The following is a 19414-nucleotide window of genomic DNA, read 5'->3' on the forward strand; positions in this document are numbered from 1 at the left end:
GCGGTTCGGGTGCTCATTGAAATGTGAGCCAATTACTGCGCCATTTTCTTTAGCTCAAAAACCAATTTTATTTTTTTGCAACGAAAAAGTCCAAGAAAAACATGTTTCGAATGGGAATGCCTTACCCTTTAAGAAGTATCCATAAATACAACCATGTAGCACTGAAAAGTGGCATGTTTTAGATCTAGTTTAGTGCATAATAACTGATATACATGACCGCAGCTTTTCAGACTGCTTCTAGTTTAGGAGTACCCAGTGGCAGCTGCATAGGTTTCACAGAAGAGGCATAGAAAGCAACCGTGGCAGGAGTGGCAGATAGCTTGTTGGCCGAATGAGATTAAGAAGTTTGCTGGCATACGGTGCACGGCCGCAGCTGGCAGAGGACCGGGATAATTGGGGAGATATGGGAGAGGCCTTTACCCTGCAGTGGGCGTAGTCAGGCTGATGATCATATTTACTATACCCATTTCGACGGTGGCACTGGATTCACACCACCAGCCATCGTGTTTTGAACATATAGGCTTCTATGCAAGCCGCGCTACGACTTTATATCTACCTTGCACCTATTGTCTGAGCCTGTTCTGTGACCCCGCCAAGTAAAGCTCTCCCTTAAAAGCTGTGCCGGTTGCCAGTGACAACCCTGAAGATGTCTTTTGATAGAAACAATACGCAAACAGTTTTTGTGCAACTTTGAATCGAAGTTCCTAGTTGGTCGTAAACCTGAATTACAACGCAAACAGAGAAATGGCTCTACAGCAATGACTTGGAAGGGACCGACGCCCGCAGCGACAAGGTACGAAACAGGACAATAGGCGCACGTGATTATGGAAATGAGGGGGGAGGGCAGAATTTCTTCGCTTTATTCTGCCGTGTTGCTTCACGTGCTGTACCACCGACCAACCTTTTCTGTTATCACCCATTATCTGAGCCATTCTGTCAGCGGCGAGTCGACGGAGCAACTAGAGCCCGATAAGAGAAAAGACGCAACATCATCAAGAGAATCGAACAGTACAGTGACCGGCGTGTAGCTGTGTCGAATGAGCTATTATGCTCTGCCGGGTCTAATTCGTCTTGAACTTGACGTGAACTCCGCTCTCGATTATCGGCCTGCTGAGGCGACAAAACCCGATAGCCCCGCGTTTACTAAGTACTGTTTTGCTTTCTGTTCTGCCCACAGAACAGATGAGCCAGCGCAGAAGGGTGATTAGATATGACGTGAAAAACAGCTGGTTCTTCCTTTGCACAGTTGAGTGCGGCGATCAGTAAGCGGTACCACACTCGCCGAATCAGTGGATCGTGATGGAGTTGGCGTCGCTGTTGTACCTCAAGATCTCGGCGTGGGCGACCCTCGTAGCTGCTACAGTTTACGGGTTCTTCAAGTTAATCAGGTGAATATTTGTTACCGCGGATGCAAATATGTATGGGCACAAGTTACTCCACTGCCATTGTGCAGGCTCTGCAGTTTTTTTTTCCGCCACACTTAATGGGTCAAAACTCTAAAGCGGTGGTCGTTTTCTTTTGAATGCAAAATGATAGCTTAAATAATTTATTTTCTTGTTTGTTTATCCCCATCGGCCGAGGAACATGGCATCCAACATAACGTAAGAAATTACCATTTTCTTTACAACCGTGACGGTATCATAATATGTCCAGAGATGCTAAATTTTGTACACGGTATATCGATGTGTTCAATAGGGTTGGAGTGGTGTGTGGTATGCCGGCAAATAGATAATTCAAATATCGAGATTTTAATCACCGTAGTTTCATGTTAGATAAAACAAAATATACCTTATCTGCGACGGAGTATATAGCAGGGATGGGAGAAAGATCACCGTAGTTTCATGTTAGATAAAACAAAATATACCTTATCTGCGACGGAGTATATCGCAGGGATGGAAGAAAGATAGCCTTTTGATTTCCTGTCCGGCTATAAATAGAATACGATGGTACGATGGTGATATACGTGCTGCTCTTAGTAGCGGAAGGCAAAACTTTGAAGTAGGCCTAGCTCCTAATTTCACGTCCTATTTCTAAGTTGAAAACATTACTTTAAGACTGGTGCTGTGCGACGTCAGTGCACGTTGAAGAATCCAAGGTGGTCGCAATTACCTGGAGCACTCTACTATGACGTGCCTCATAGCCTGGGTCACTTTGGAATGTTGAACACCATAAAACACTTTTGCAATTTTTGAATTTTGTTCTAATTATATGGATTCTAGCAGGTACACTAATGTAATCAGAATAATCAGTATAGATACGCGAACAGCTCCATTCTGTGATAACTGCCGGGTTGTTGAGAGGTAAAATTTTTTGCCATCTTACATTGGGTGCTACTTCACGCATTCGGGCCGAAAGGGGTTTGACAAGATAATAGTTCTATGTAGCAATTTTGAGTGGTCAAGTGATCTGCAACGACGGAACTGCAAACTAAAAGCAAAACTTGGCACAAGACTCGCAGATCCGGTCTAAATTATAAAGGTTGAGTTTCTGGATTCTTGCGAAATGTTTTATGATTCATAAATGAAGCGATGTCACTAGACTGCGAATTCCAGACAGCTATTACTTTAGGAAAGAAGGAGTTGTTGGATATTGATGTGCGGCCGCTTATGTGCGCTATGGAGTTATCTTGGTTCAGACGAGGGAATGTTTGCAGAGGGCTTTCAACAATGGCTGTCATGCTTTGGTGTTACGATAAAATGTACGCAGTAGGCACAGACGAGAGACGACACGGTGCGATTGGAGTGTCGAGAGACGGAGGAAATTTTTGAGGGTGGTGACCGTGATTTGTTTGAATTAACGAGTGATGAATCGAGCTGCACGGTTTCGAATTGATTCTGCAGAGGTGGTTGGTGAGATATGGTTGCCATTGGCGCCAGAAGAGTGACGCATACTGTAGTTTTGGCAGTACGAATATCTGATACGCCGGCTGCTCTAAATACGCCTCAGTGTAGGTAGATTTATGATTCCTTCGTATGTAGCGAAGTGGAAGAGAAACGTGAATATAAATAGTGTCAGTTTGGGCGACCCGTGCAACTAGTAGTGTCATATGTACAGGTAGGCCCACAATATTGCGGAGCACGTTTCAACGTATTAAAACGTGTCAAGTTTTCCTTGTGGAAGATGTGATGGTTCCTTAGTTTCCTAGGTGAGCGCACCAGCGGCATGTGCTAACGTATGCATAAAGTAATTCTTAATTTTCGATCGGTAAGGCTTGAGAAGAGTCTGATCGCCGAATTGTGCTCCGTATTTTTCTGGCCCGGACTGCACATTGAGATATTTCTGAGATTGTGCTACGATGACACGGACTGAAGAAATGCTGTATATTAGATAAGTCAGTGTGTGTCTTCGAGTGAAGGACACTGATTTGCCCTTAATGAGGTTTGAAGACGTTTGTCATTTTGCAGACCATAACGCAATAATGCAAGGTTCCTGCTGCAAAGTAAGGTTGGGAGCTGGATATGGGCTGCATTATAAATGACACAATTATCTCTAAAGGGCATTCAATACATTTAATATTAGAAGGCAAGCGATTAACGTAAGTTATGACAGGTAATGAGGATAGGCTAGCATCTTGAGGGACATCCGATGTAAGGCCTATATCTGGTAGTCGTGATTGGTGAACATTGACATTGGCAAATGTTAACAGCGAGCATCCTTTTACAAAATTTGGTCTCCAACGAATTAGACATTTCGGTGTTTCGAGTCATGAAACTCTTGTAAGCAGAAAAATATGAGTTACGCGATCTAATCCTTTCCACAAGTCCATAGAAACTACATCTGGAGGTTCACATCCATGAGTTCAAGCATCTCGTTTGTGAACTAGGCACACGAGAGCGATTTCCTGAAGCCGTGCAGATAAAGAAAACAAAAGATTATTTAATGGAGGTAGGACATCAATATTAAGGTCATAGTGTGCTCGAGAAATTTGGAAGGAATGCTAAGAAGGATAGTTGCGCGAATGCGCGAAGAAGGAATGCGCGATAGTTGGCAATGCATATAACGTCAGTTGTTTTGAAAATGGGAGCAATTTAGGCTTTCTTTCATTCATTCAGTAAGACAGCTTGCCGTTTCTGGAGCGTGCGATTAATGTGCAATATCTAATTTGATACCGAAATAATGTTTTTCACGAGCTTACTATTTCTTTGATAACAGGAGAACTGATCCATTCGGACCGTTGTTTGAGGCCAGTGTGCATTTCCGGTTGGTGAATGGGTTTGCAAGGTCGTGATTGTAGGACTGCTAACAGACTAAAGCACTCCTTTAGAAGTCGTTTAGAAATTTTGTGCATTCCTCACTGTCAACTAGTTTGCGGTTTATTTGTTAGAGCTAGTCGGTTAATTTTGTAATTGTGGGATAGGACATGGAAAAATTTGGTAGGATTTGATGGCAGCGAGTCAGCAGAAAGGAATTTCTCTTTCGCGGCAGTTAGTTCGTGTATGTACTTTTTCACGCAAGCGCGATATCTTTCTCGTGCTTCTAGTCTTTCGCATAGTTTGGTGGATCGATAATGTGGTTATATTTTACTGTTGGAATCTCAATTGAAGAGAAAGTTTGGAATGTACTTATTTTTAAATCGAGTCACTGTTCAATTTAAAGGTCCACTCTTCACGGTCAGTGCGGTTTAGATGGAAATTTTTGAAGTCTGAGAAAAAGCCTAAGCTCATCGATGATGAAATTGAAGTTACCCCACTTATGGTCCACGATTAACTTTTCAATAGGTGGTCGACCATACAGATGCAATATGACAGAAACATGTGATAGTTGAGACTAGGAAGCAGAGTGACGCTGGAGTTCCGGAGCTATTACCTGGCTAAGATGTCATCATCATGGCTCCAGACTGCTCCATACATGGCTCCACAAACTCGTTCAATAAATCTTTCCCACCTGGCGCCTTTACATCATGGAATGAACTTCCCGATTCCATTGGGACTGAAAGAGAACCAAATGAATTTAGGAAGTTTTTAACAGCGCATTTCAAGTATTGAATTATTTTTCCCCGTTTCTGAGTGTGTGTATGTGTTTGTTTCCCCAGGTTGTTCTTGAGCCGCTGTGTGTTCTATGTTGATGTCTTATGTTAATGTTTTATCTTTGCAGAATAATTGTTACATGGACCCGGTGCCTAGTATTTCTGCTTGTTATTATTGACCAACGTAGTATGCCTCGGCTTCTCCCTCGACCCTTTATGTGATGTCCTAGCACAAGGACCTTTAAGAGAAAATAAATGATGATGATCATCATCATCTCCATCGTGTGAGCACCTACTGTGGGCTATGTGATGCCAGCTTGAAGTGGAGCGCTAAGTCGCGGAATAATTTTCATTCTTTGAAGGGAGAATTCCTAGAAATAAAACGGGGCTCAGCTTATATGTGGATAGTTAAGAAGTGCAAACAGAAAATCGCGCTAATCTGGACAGGTACCTTTAATGTTCGTAGCGAGTCACAGAATGGCAGAAATGCTTATCATTGTCTGGTGTTCTCTAGTAAATGCAGAAAATTGCTTTCCAACCCCGGTTGTATAAACACATCCAGGTTAGTTCTAATTCGGTGTCTTCACAGATGCGTGATGATGATAACATGCTCTGGATGGCAATGAGCACACTCCCACCCCTTCATTCATGCTGATCAGGACGGCACAATACGTAGTTCAGGCTCAGACGGACGATTTCATCGTCTAGACACCTTCATGAACCGACATTGTTCTGTTAACAGCACTTGACAGAAGAATGTCGGCGTCAACGTACTCAGTGACCTTATGCCGCTGCTATCACATTGATACCGTGCCCCGTACGTTGACGGAGTCAATATTAAGGGTCGTACAAGGCGAGGAAAGAAAGTTATTAATTGAATTAACGCGTGTGTTTTTATGTATTTTATTTTTTGTGGGGGGGGGGGGGGGGCAGGGGGAACAGTTGGCGTTTTATGATTAGTCTCCGTGAAGAGAGCCGGTCTGAGTTGTATTAACTAGCGGATTTGTCGGTTCGATACGCTGTCAAAGCTGTCTAAAAAAATTCGAGGGACACTTAAGATCCGACTTGAGCATATGACGCGATAGCGTTAGTGGCTCCCTTCAGAGGCCTCTAGTCCTCTTTGCATATCGCTAAGCATATACGGGCATTGTCGGATAAGACACACAAGGCCTCCTTTTAACGAAGTCGAACGAACATGCCTGGCTAGTCGAGAGGTATTATATCTGACTCGGGATTCAAAGGGTGCCGGGTTTCTCTTTTCAGTGCTATTAATTTACTTCGCATTCTTACGTATAATGACGTTTCAGTCATGTTGCGACATTTTATTAACAAGTTGTGTGATAGTTTAGTCACTTTTCAAATCCGCGGCTCCCGTGCAATGTCAGTACGTTTTAGACCAATTCACGTTTTCTTGCATGGGTACGGACTGCGCCTCCGACTTCACGTTAAACGGGAGCCTTAATGCCCCGGCGCTAATGTACACAGCCGTTAGTTCCGACGTGAATCTTGTCGACCCAAGTTCCATTGCGCAAGTTTTAGGTAGGATAAACTGTTTAAGCTTTCAGCGAGTACATTACATGTGTGCCAAAAGGCAACATCTTCTCTGCTGGCATAGTATGTGTAGCTCAGTTTAAGTGCACAGCCCGGGAGGCTTTCTGCGGAATTTCATGACATAACATTCCGACGGAACATCCTGACACGATAAAAGTGAATATGAACGGTTCATGTGACCGTTTCGCGGTTATTCTCACTGGCTTAATATTAGACCTGCTCAACAGAGCTCTTGCTGGAGCTGGGGTAAGTACGATGTAGACATTGCACTGCGACTTCAAACTGACTACGTTTGAAGCAAAAAGCTCTTTTGATCAGTTCTCACTGCAGCCTGTACTTCCTGTCTTTTTAACATCAATATTGACTCTGTAGGTGGCGTCAGAAGACTTTCAGCTATTTCAAGGAACTTGGTGTCCCTGGGCCCAAGCCTAACTTGTTATGGGGAAATCTGGCGGAGTACCACGGAAAGGTGCTCCGCTTTTTTACAGTCACTACGTTTACTTTACAGCGGAGTCGTGTTGTACACATTTTCTGGACAGAATGTTTAGTATAGTTTCATAAACCTAAAAAGAAATCTGTAACAGGCTTTGAATTGATTATTTATGGGCGGCGCGCCTAGACTGACAGCCAGTCAACAACTTTTGTTTTGTGCTATGAAATTTAAGCAGCGTAATTTTTCTGCTGTTATTTAGGCCATTCAGCATGCACTTTCCATGAATAAGCTCCGAAAATTAATTTATTGGTTCCTTTTACTCTCAAGGAAAGCAAGCAAACCTGACTGGTGCTGATGCGAAGAGAGGTTTTCGTGAATATGCAACGTTCTTGTATCTGATAGTCCATTCAATCATTAACGCAAGCATGCGGTGTAACCAAAAATGTTGCTGCTGCTTTGACTTTCTGTGCTCTGGTAACTTCGCTGACATGCGTATTGTTCTCTTATGGTCCTCTTGACAGGGTGCAGTTAATGCGCTGACTGTATGGTGCAACAAGTATGGAGACCTGTTCGGGTGCGTAGAGCTTTTAAAGAAAGCTTCTTTTCTTTAGGTGCACTCTTTTTCGCAGTTCCGAGCTCGAACTTATCTGTATTGTGGCTAATCAAGAAATGCAACCACTTTTGCCACTTCGCAGTTTCTACAACGGTGATGTGCCAACTTTGGTCATTAAAGACCTCGACTTTCTCACCTATGTCTTCGTGAAGAATTTCCAGAACTTCTCAAACCGAGGGGTAAGTTTCAGGGTCTATTTCACCATTGAAGCATGGATTCGATTCGTTAGTTCAAATTGCACTCACAAAGCATCGGTCACTTTTTTATTTAACCTTATAGCCACATTTCATCTATGCTGCACAATTCGCAAGAAAACCTTTGCGTACAAGGCTGGTTTTTGAAACGAAAAATAGAAACTTTTTTTATTTATATGTTGATAAGCCTTTATTGTCTACTATTTTTTTTTTGCCAACAAGGACTTGCACGTCGTTGGTTAAATTAGGAAGAGTGCAGATAATGCCTCATTTTTCGATTTTTTTTACATTCTGCATATTTGCATTAATTTTCTTTTCTAAGCTGTGATCCTTATACCCGTAAAATAATTCTTGCCGGTCACGAAACAATGAAAAACCATAGCTGTTGGGCACGACATTTTGAATTCATAAGCGCATCGCTTCCCTCAAAGAAATTTTAAAACCTGTTAGATACCATACGATCTAACGGTTAAACGGTAACTATGTAGTACATTCCATTCAGTTCTGATACGGACATGCAGCAGCACATAAAAAAATGTGCATTCCAGAGCTCCTCATTGACATTGCGATTTCCGCTTACCCTCTTCGTACACGATCACACTAAACAGTCTGTTGAACCAGGCATTTCTCGTAAACATAAATGTGAATCTTTCTAGTTAAGTGGCATATTCAAGCGGTTGTTACTTAAGAACGACAAAGGCAGCCTGTACTTACACCGTGCACCACCTTTTGTTCTGCAGCGTCGTGTCTCTATGACGGTCATTGCTCTCATTAAGGCTATTTATTTGTAAAATTTCCCCTAGCTAACAATCTGGAGTAGCATGCCAGGCTGACAACCAGGCAGACCTCTCCTGTTCCATTAAAGTCCTTCTCTTCCTCCTCCTAGCTAGAAAACTCAGTTCGTTTTGCGGACGGGCACTGAACCATTGTCGCCTTCTTCATCACCATAATCATCATCATCATCAGCAGCAGCAGCAGCAGCAGCAGCAGGAGCAAAGTTTCGTCTACTGCAGAAGAAAGTCTTGTTACCATTGATCCCCAACTCCCAATTGCATATGCGAGTCGCGAACAGCCCATCCCAGCCAATCTCCCTAATATCACATGTCTAAGGGAATCCCCGTCGTCCCTCTACCTACACAGACAAAGTGAACAAGAGAAAGGGGAGCCGCCGGGAGCCCCCCCCCCCCAAAGTTTCGACAAGATGTCTTGTCCAGGCGAAGACTAGTCCCCTTGTCGAAACGTTGGCTAAGCATACTGAGGCTGCGCTCTCTCTTGTTCACTTTGTGTTGTCAAGAAACCAAACTACCTGCCCTATATCTGCGTATCCCTCTCCCCAGTTTTCATCCATTAGGAATCCATCTGTTATCCACTGTGTACTGAGCATCATGCATCGCACAAGTTCGTTTTCTACTCTCCACAAAGGATAAGACTTCATATACTTGAGTTGGTTCTCTTATGCCACCTGCTCTTTTCAGCACGAACACAAACATATATTTCCTTCTTTTCAATGGCGCGTTAGGCACTGGCCTCAGCCTGGCCCGAAACGTCACTCTCTCTCTCTCACACAGACAACCATGAGGACAGACGAGGTGCACAACTTCGTGGGCCAGAGCATTCTGCACGCACGGGGCCTCCAGTGGAAGCGCATACGAAGCTGCGTCTCCGCCGCATTCACGGCAAACAAGTTGAAGCAGGTGAGGGCGCTCAGCTTGAAGGCCCGCTCGTGCGTCGGAGAATGACATCCGTGCTGGTACAGACGATGGTAACATTTTTTTAAATTGGGTTTTGGGGAAAGGAAATGACGCAGTATCTGTCTCATATATCGTTGGACACCTGAACCGTGCCGTAAGGGAATTGAAGCGAAAAGCTTCACTACACTGGGTAAAGCAGTCGTCGCATAGGCCGGAGAATGGCCTTGAACGACCTTCAGCCCAACAACGTTAGCCGTGTATGACCATATGTGGTACGGTTGTGGTGTCGATCCCTTGACCTCTGACCTTGAACCATGACCTCTAGTTGACCTTTGGCATTTGAAATATGACCTCTGATCCTTTACCTTTGACATTGTGGGACCTTTGTGTTGACCTTTGACCTTAAGAACATTCGAGGGGGTGATGCGAAGCCACGTGATGACATCTGATTGTGGTGTCGTAAGATCATGCCATACCACGTCAAAGCCACGAGGTCGTGTGGGTATATATATAGAACTGCTGTCGTGAGCGTGTAGTGGAGCTGCCATGAACGAGGCTTAGGTGCTTAGCAAGCGTCCTTGCTTTTCGCTGAATTCCAGGGTTAGCCGAGTTAAGCCACTGGCAATTTTTTTCCTCCGCAACGCGGTCCCGCAGATGATGCCGTGCTTGTCGCAAATGGCGGACACATTCCTGGAGATTCTGGGCGAGAAGGCGGACACGGGCAAGGAGCACTCAATGCTGCGCCTCTTCCGAGGGCTCGCCATGGACTGCATCGGGAGGTCCGCGTTCGGCTACGACTGCAGCTTCCAGCGAGAGCTGTCACACCCTTTCCTGGAGACAGCGCAGAGTGTGCTGCCGGGCGTCATGACGGGGCCCTTCCACATGTTCGCCCGTGAGTGTCACCGCGGACTATTTCGGAGTATGCGCGAGGTGTCCTCTCTCGATCTGGTGGCGCCCTCTTGAGAGTCTTTGGAATCACACGATTCGCCTTGGGGGAACGGCCGACGGCTTACGAGATTTCATACAGGACGAAGAAGTCGGTAATCTGGAGGGGACATAACCAGTAATTTTGGACATAAGCATTTTCGAGCGGGAAACCGTTTATGAGCGCAATTTTTTCCATATAATGTAAGATTACACTATAACAATCAATCTATCGCCAGATCACGCGACGGCAGACTTGTATTTTTTCTATTCACGTTTTTGCTATCGTCAAAAGCATTCCCCGTTGGTTTTTTTTGTGGCAGTCTTAACTGCTGGATGCAATCGATGGAAACACTTTAGAAGAAATATTTGGCTACACACCACAATAATGGACCATTGCCTTCAATACTTCCATAACAGTGCCTTAGAATATTTCAATTTTCAAAGTTTTGCCCGAGAAAGCTGAATTTGACAAAGCAAATAGAGCGCTAGTTTCTAGGCCAGCAGATGATCCATTGCTGTAGACGCAAGAATAAAAGTTAAGCTTGAGGTGCCGAACTTGAAGAAAACGCTTGAAGGGATTCCTAAGGATACAACAGCCGCTCAAGGAGTACCTTGTTTTGGGCAAGTTGGTTCATAGCTAAGGTTGACTCTGAAGACGGCACAAAAGGGGCAGGGACAAGGAAGACCCAAAAAAAGCAGCGGGACAGGAGCCTACCTCATGTGTTTTCTTGTGCCTTCCTTATCCCTCCGTTTTGCGCCGTCTTCAGCCCTAACAAAAATGGTCTATAGACAGTCTTTAGGCTTCCTATAGACTCTATTGCCTTCCAATAGATATTTATTTTCGTCTATTCATGGTTTATAGACTGTTTAAGACAAAAGTATACTAAAAGTGTATGGCCATAAATCTCTAGATTGTTTATAGACTGTCTATACGATTATATTGCCTATAGACTGTTCTCTAATGTTTGTCTATAGATAGTCTGTATACTTTATAGATAAGAGTCTATGGGCACTCTGTAGAATGTCTAAAGAAATTTTTGTGAGGGAGAATCAACCTTAACAGCAGCCGCACCTGCGAAATGCTTTTAGGCAGAGCAGACGTCGGGGGGGCCAATGTGCTTCTGGAAACGCAGTAAATTGCAATAGCTTTGACGCAGAAGAGTTTTACTGCTGTTGGCTTTTATTGAAATATAAGGTGCATGTGACAATGTAAGCAAGGAATTAATGCTGGAATTTCTAACGGAAGCATAGTTACATCAGTATACAAATATATTACAGTGCAAAAAACTGGGAAGGGCTAAATAGCGTGCACTAAGTGAACATACGGGAAGGTTTACGGTGAGGGTGCCCCTGCCCCTATTGTTTATTGATTAATATAGCAAGGATGGAATACGTGCTCGAGCAGAGAATAGCTGGAATTCACCTAGCATATAGTCCGCAAGGACAAAAAATACCGGTATGCATTCAGAGTTTAGTGTATGCGGATGGTGTGGTACTTTTTTCAGTTAGCCAAAGCTACGCAATAGACAGAAAGAATTAAAAAGGGACTGACCTGTCCTCTAGCGCACTCCGTTTTGTAATAGGGAGTTTATTCCCATGTAGGCGTACTTGTGTTTAGAATGTAGATGGGTGGGTGTGTGGGTTGGTAGATGGACGGACAGACTTAGGGTCGGAAAATGCGGTCCTATCACAAGCCAAGCTTATATCTGACAAGCTTCGTGAACCAGCTTTGGAGTGCTAAACGCGCAGTCGATGTAGCATGAAGTCAGTTGTTGGCCGAGCTTAGGTCGTATTTTGTTTAAACTGAAAAAAAAAATCAAATTCTGCGAAAACGAAAGAACCAACCGCACGTAGAGGGAGACAGCATTTTTACGAGGAACATACAATAAAAACTCTCTTTTTACTTTGTGCTTTCTAGATTCTACCACGACAATGCATCGAGTCGTCGCACCCATCCTTTGGCTGAACGAGAAACTAGGCTCGTTCACTTATGACATATTCAGTAAGCAGACTACCAAGGTTGTCCAACTCCGCATGAAAAACCCGGAGGTAAGGAGGCATTCTCTAACATTCTTGTCCCTAGCCATTCAATCGCATTACAGAGTGGTCCCGATCACCTATGATATCAGCCAAGGATGCGGAGCAACCTCGGCTCCAAGATGGGATAATGTAGCACATCCGCTGAACACATTTTCAGCCCAAACTTTTATCGAATCGCTTCCTATCTAAGAACAGTGGTCGGCAGATCATGAGCAGTCGACCATATCTATTTGGTAAACTGCCCGAGAATTTCGTAAAATGAAATCAGACTTCGAATTGAAGTTTCCAGAACATTTTCTTGAATCAGTTTGTATTGAGAGTTTATTAGCCTTGCATCCTTCAACAATCTCCCTGTAATGCCAGCAGCTTCTAGCTTACAAAACGCTAATCCGACCACTTATCGAATACGGCTCAGTTGTTTGGAATTCGCATCAGCAAGTATACTAAGGAGGGAGTAAAAGAAGAAAGGAATAAAGAGGTGCCATAGTGGAGGGCTCCGGAATAATTTCGACCACCAGGGGGTCTTTAGCGTGCGATGTCAGTGCACGTTAAAGATCCCCAGGTGGTCGAAATTATTCCGGAGCCCTCCACTACGGCACCTCTTTATTCCTATCTTCTTTCACTCCCTTCTTTATCCCTTCCCTTACGGCGCGGTTCAGGTGTCCAAAGATATATGAGGCAGATACTGTGCCATTTCATTTCCCCCCAAAACAAATTATTATTATTAATATACTGAGATAAAATTGAATCTGTTCTTAAGAAGGCAATTTGTTTTATCTATTGTCGCTATCAGAGAGAATTTTCGCCCTCGCCTAATCTTAGCGCATTGTCTCTAACTCCGCTATCAACACGGCGATACATCGAGTGCCTCAAATATATCTACACGATCATTTTACTCACCACGCCTTATGGCAACGAACACCCATGCTACCTTTTCTGTTGCATTATCTACTAGGCGCCACCACTGTTTAAACATTTCTCCACTTTACGCACGGACTGACAAGTAGTACAAATTAAGCTTTCTCCCACGTACCAGCGAGTGTTGGAACTCCCTGCCTGTGAAATTCGTTCACTTCCATTTCCGCAGTTTCTGGCTGCCATTGAGTGTCATTGATCCCTTGCTTTGTTCATATTATATCATATTTTGTTTGCACTTTTTATGTATGCACGCTTGCATTTATGAACATGTTTACTCTTGTCATATATCCTATATCCCCACTCTTGCAATAGCCACGGGAGGCTGCAGTATGTACAAATAAATAAATAAATCAAGTATGATGTGCACAGTAAAAATTTGAATAAATAATATTCATTCTTGATTGCAGAACTAAATGAAATGTTACCATAATAAAAAATTTAATAAGTGCATAAATGTTTGTAGAAACTAACTTCTCCACAATATTTATCAGAGCAACGTGAAAGCGTGGCCTGCCATAAATGCACGAGGCCTGTTGAAGGGTGAACCCATGCAAAAGCTAATCCTAACGAAACAACAACCTCAAATTTCAATAGTTTTATTGTGCACTGCCAGGGGACACAGCAGTTTTGTGTTTCGCGCCTTCATATTACGCGCCTGCATACACGCGAGAGTTTTTGAGGTCGCCGTCGCGGGGACCCTTCAATTGGCTACAGCTGGCGCGACGCTCCTCCGAAATAATCCGAGCTTACCCGAGTTACTCCAGGGCTTCACACAAGATTATTGGTTGGGACTGCGTTATGTAGTGCTTTCGCATTAAAATCAAGCGTATAATATCTCACCAACCGCCGCTTCATCTGTCTGTCTTCAGGCAAGGAAGCCAGACCTGCTGCAGACGATGCTTGACGTCGAAAGCGATGAGGCAGGGGTGCCCCAGGAGACCAAAATCCTCGACGGTGCGTTTCCTTTACATGCTGAAGCATTGGAAAAAAATAACGTTGTCTCTCATAGCAGTTTCTCATTGGTTGGAGGGAAGGGACGTTAACAGACCGGAAGTAATGTCACTTCCTCTGGTGAGGCCCTTACCGGAAGTTAAGTTATGCCACTTCCGGTAAGGACTATTGCATCGCCAATACAAAAGGCAATTAGGTGCCCTTTGTAACTTATTTCATTCACTCATCAAATAAGACCCGATGTTGCACAACTCTCGAACATGTTCAACATTCTCCGGAAAAAATTTTGAAAATTGAAAAATTGCAAAATAATGTTATGGTATTCTTGAAGGCAATGTTTCATTCATATGATATGTAAGAAAGTGTTTCTTTTGAAGTGCATCCATCGATCGAATCGAACAGTTAGGACCACCATAGGAAACCAATGGGGAACGCTTTTGACGATAGCAAAAACGTTAATAAAAAAACTACAAGACTGCCGTCGGGTGACCTGCGGATGCGGATGTGTTGATTGTTATAGTGAAATCTTGCATTATATGAAAAATATGCGTTCATCAACGGTTTCTCGCAGAATGCTTTTGTCCAGAACTGTTGGGCATGCCGAGTTTTGTCGGAGTTGCGACTGGCAGACCTGTTGACAACATGTGAGATATGTTCAGTAGGCGTTGCCTCCTGGTCTTTTCTTCATTCATTAAGAAATCAAAGATTAAAATGTTAATTTCTAGAATAAAGTATTTAAATTTGGTAACATCCTCTTTCCGAAGAGGGCGGCAATTTTTTACATAGCCTTGGCCACTAGCGATGCTTTACATTACGAAAAATATGCCTATGCAAGTGGTCGCTAAACGATAACTGAAGAGATTTTAGAATTTGCCGAATTTTAAGGCGTTGAAGATGCGAGACTTGCAGGGAAAACATGCAAAACGTTTCCATGCTAGGATTTAAAACGGTGACGTAATCTCCCATTAAGGCCGTGACGGCGTTCATATTCCGGCGTAGCGCGCAGTGTCAAGTAGAGGGCCGCATGGTGACGTCATCAATGGGGGGGGGGGGTTACATGAAACACTTATTAATAAATACGAAGCAAACTCCACGGAGCGTAAAGTCCGTAAAACGTTGCCTGGCAGCATTCGACGAGGCACGGCAGAGCACAGACGAAAGGTGCGTAAATCCCCCGACGCTGCGAGGAAGCCTGAACATTGCCGATGTTTAAGTGGTTATTACGTCAATATTTTAAATGCCAGCACCAAAAGACTTGGCATCTTTTACTTACACGCTTCATACAACGGAATCCTTGAATTTTGTCGAACTCTCAATAAAGTGATATGGCTTGTCTTTAACACAAAAAGTTGGCAGTTTAATCGTCGTCCAGAGTAAAAGTAAACATGAAATGCACTGCAGTAAAGGCGCAACCTGAATATGACGCGACAAGGGATTATTATTAATTATTAATTGGTATTGGGAGAAAGGAAATGACGCAGTATCTGTCTCATATATCGTTGGACACCTGAACCGCGCCGTAAGGGAAGGGATAAAGGAGGGAGTGAAAGAAGAAAGGAAGAAGAGGTGCCGTAGTGGAGGGCTCCGGAAAATTTTCGACCACATGGGGATCTTTAACGTGCACTGACATCGCACAGCACACGGGCGCCTTAGCGTTTTTCCTCCATAAAGACGCACCCGCCGCGGTCGGGTTCGAACCCGGGAACTCCGGAGCAGTAGTCGAGCGCCCTAACCACTGAGCCACCGCGGCGGGGCAAACAAGTGATTGCCCGATTAATGTTTCGAGACTGTACGACGGGTTCACATAATGCGACCCAGTTGAGTGAAGTTTGAGGAGAGTCAGTGTTGTTGTTCTTCCAAATAATAAAGAGAAAAGATAACAGCTGCGGTGATGGTCGACAGGTAGGAGGCATCGTTAAATAGCGCATCGCTGTTTGCACCATTGACTTCGAATCTCGCATGAGGCCGATGTTATAGCGAATCTTACTTCCCGCTACATATTAATCTCACGCAAAAGTTCTGACGTTCAGGGATAAGTTCGGCTTCACGTTCCACTTCCGGTTCGCCGTGATGTCCGGGAAATTATCGAATAGTTTTGTGAGAACGGGAGTCAAAGCCATTTCATGCTCGAAATAAGGCTTACTCCTCTGACGCGAGAAAATCAGTGCACTCCTCAGTTCTGTACAATGCTCCCATAAAAAGGAAAATCAGAAAATTTGGTAGCCTGAGGTTCGGAACCCACCGTTCTTGATACAATCATTGCATTAATAGCCCGCTGTCATCCGAGAATTTCGGAGTGTCCAGCTATCTGTTTCATTCTTTTGTGAATGCAGCGGACGCAAAGCTTTTCAAGAGGATGAGTCCTGCGGAAGTCGGCATAAACACGACAGTCCTCTTTATTGCTGGGTAAGCATTCGGTGACATTTACGTTTCCGCCATTACACCGCGCCTTTTGCTTCCTGCCATCCAAGGCGACCACAAAATTTGTTTTAGTGCCGTTGGGCTTTACCGATGGTAGGAAACAAGAAACTCGGAAGGCCGCAAATTATAAAGCTGTGAGCGCGTTAAAAAAAGATACGAATATGAGAACAAATCTTCTAGGAAACGTTCACGCTGCTTCTGAGAAAAATATCGAAATTGGTTCTGAGGAAAGGAAATGGTGCAGTTACTGTGTCGTATATATCCTTGGTGGACACCGGAAACAATCGAAGGGATAAAGGAGGGAGTGAAAGAAGAAAGGAAGAAAGAGAGGCCGCCGTGGATGGCTTCGGAATACTTCCGACCGCCTGAGGATCTTTAACGTGCACTGACATCGCACAGCACACGGGCACCTTTTGCGTCTCACCTCCGTCGAAACGCGGCCGCCGCGGTAGGGTTGGAACCCGGGTACTCCGCCTCAGTAGACGAGCGCCTAAACCACTGAGTCACCGCGGCGGGTGAAGTTGCTTCTATATGTGCAAAGTTTTGGACTGCCAGAGCAAAGCGTATATAAAAATTTTTGTCTGCTATTTACGCTTTGCTATGGCAATGCAAAAAAAAAAACTACGCAAAACGTTGCTTCTATATGTAAAAGTTTTGAATTACCAGAGGAAAGCGTGGATAACAGATGGAATTTATCCTTTGCCTGTCATTTTTTCTTCGCATAATATATGCGCGCAGGTATTCATACTGTATGCTCCGTTTCAGGTTCGAGACGACAGCCACGGGATTGAGTTACCTCACCTACATTCTTGCCAAACACCAGGATGTTCAAGAGAAGGTCCGCGAGGAAGTGAAATCTGTCAAGGAACGATACGTAAGCGTTAAGGCATTTCTCGCTAATATTTGGAGCTCACTACGACGTAAAAAATCGAGACACAGAACCGCAAAGCGTTGAGCCTGCACCTCTTGCATTTTAACAAAATCCGGCGTTGGTGTCGGCGTTGTGAGCGAAAAATCTCCCGAAAAGCAACGTAGGTGGACAACCTAGGTCACGTGAACTTGTGGCGTCATCACAACTGAATGGTGAGCAAACTAACCACCGTGGCAGGTGGCAGCTAAATTAATGAGTGATCGCGAGAAGTTGCCCACGAGGGGCAACCTGGATCACGCAAGCCCCAACGATGGCAGCCCCTGCCATCGCTGGGCCATCGCTTAAACGCTACACCACGGCGCCGGGAGGGCTATGAAGGCTTTCAGGGGTATATGAATGTAACGACGAGAATGAGCAGTTCCGGACATATCGGCATTAATTCACTAAAGCTGTCGCGTCATACTCGTAAGGCGGAGTTTAAGTGTCGTTGTTGCTGGTGGTGATGTTGTTGTAGTTGTATTTGTTGTTGTTGTTGTTGTTTCATCCTAAGGCACATGCCCACATAGGGGTATTGGCCAAGAATTGGGGGGCACAGAGTTTCCTCTTACAGGGCAGCTTACTCCCATTTCTTGTCCTTTTCTGCCTTATAAAAGTTCCGTCTTCAGTGACAGTAGCTTCTTTCTCGTTAGAATGCCGTAGTCTGCCGATGCAGGCCAACCTAAATTTCTCATCACTGTCCATTTAAAACAATCGACAAGAAATGAATAATATACTGGCGGAAATTTTCGAAAACTTTGGAGTGAACGGATTCTATGTTGCGTTTTGCATTAGGTCAGACAAAGAGTTTTTAGCTTGCGTAAATGTAGCATGAATTACGTGAGTATCCCAACGTAAGCGCCTCGACCCGCCATAAAAAGACCTTTTTCTACCGTGAAGTCTTCCTTGCATTACTCTACGCGACCTCCCCAAAAATTAACACGAAATATTTTTATATGAACCAGAGTCAGTACTCGCGCATTGTCGCTGTGATATCAGACTGCATATTTAGCATATATGAACAGCGCTAAAAAATGAGGACTTAGCAAGAAACATATGCAAATCCTCATTTCTTCACGCTGTTCAAATATGCTAAACGTTCATCGACTCGCCCATTTTTCGCTTCAGGCTGAACAGCCGCGTGACGTTTCCTGTTCACAGTTACTTGATTCTCGTTTGGAAATTTCAGGGCGTACTGGATTACGCGGCTGTGACCCAAGGGTTCAAGTATTTGTCCAGAGTTCTCGACGAAACCCTGCGCTTGTTTCCGCCCGTTGTCACGTGAGTTTCAACTAATGCCACGACTTCCTCTTTTCTTGTGGTGGAGGGCAGTGGGGGTAAATTTCTTTTAGAGCGAAATGCTCTGCACCTCCCATGCTGAGCCTGAAGGTCATCTGTCTCTTGGATACGACCTCTGACGGGAGGCGCGCCGCATGTGTAAAATCGCGCGAGGCAGTTACCTTGATCTTCTTCGTCGACGCCATAGCTGCGCGCTTGGCAGTCACGTATACGCCGCAGCGCTGGCTGCTCCTTGGCCACTCCTCCTCGCCAGTTGTGGCATGTGAAGTGTCACGTGATTCTTCCTTCCGCTTGGCAGTCACATCCGCCATTGCGCCGACCGCCGCTCTGGACGTTCGCTCTTGTACTTGTGGCACGTGATGCATCGCATTATTTGCTCTCCCTTAAGTCCTGAAAAAATATAGATAACCCAAAGCTCAACCATGTCTAACCATGCTTAACAGCTTTCGCTCTGTATATTGTGGCTCAGGTGAGTTGAGCCACACCCACATTTTTTTTGTAGC

At 44.5% G+C, this 19414-nt stretch overlaps 1 protein-coding gene across 1 annotated transcript in view; it reads left to right on the plus strand.

The window, feature by feature from the left end:
- The first annotated feature begins 1071 nt into the window (after positions 1 to 1071).
- Positions 1072 to 19414, plus strand: part of LOC144101801 (cytochrome P450 3A5-like) — a 30083-nt gene continuing 11740 nt past the window's right edge. Inside the window, exons 1-11 of the mRNA XM_077635017.1 lie at positions 1072 to 1388; positions 6890 to 6986; positions 7472 to 7524; positions 7646 to 7742; positions 9326 to 9451; positions 10103 to 10340; positions 12294 to 12424; positions 14203 to 14287; positions 16618 to 16690; positions 17471 to 17579; positions 18802 to 18893. Coding sequence (XP_077491143.1) covers positions 1300 to 1388; positions 6890 to 6986; positions 7472 to 7524; positions 7646 to 7742; positions 9326 to 9451; positions 10103 to 10340; positions 12294 to 12424; positions 14203 to 14287; positions 16618 to 16690; positions 17471 to 17579; positions 18802 to 18893 — 1190 coding nt within the window. The 5' untranslated portion in view covers positions 1072 to 1299. The remainder of the gene's footprint in view (positions 1389 to 6889; positions 6987 to 7471; positions 7525 to 7645; positions 7743 to 9325; positions 9452 to 10102; positions 10341 to 12293; positions 12425 to 14202; positions 14288 to 16617; positions 16691 to 17470; positions 17580 to 18801; positions 18894 to 19414) is intronic.

The sequence above is a fragment of the Amblyomma americanum genome, chromosome 8 (assembly GCF_052857255.1).
Source record: "Amblyomma americanum isolate KBUSLIRL-KWMA chromosome 8, ASM5285725v1, whole genome shotgun sequence".
NCBI classification, from domain to species: Eukaryota; Metazoa; Arthropoda; class Arachnida; order Ixodida; family Ixodidae; genus Amblyomma; species Amblyomma americanum.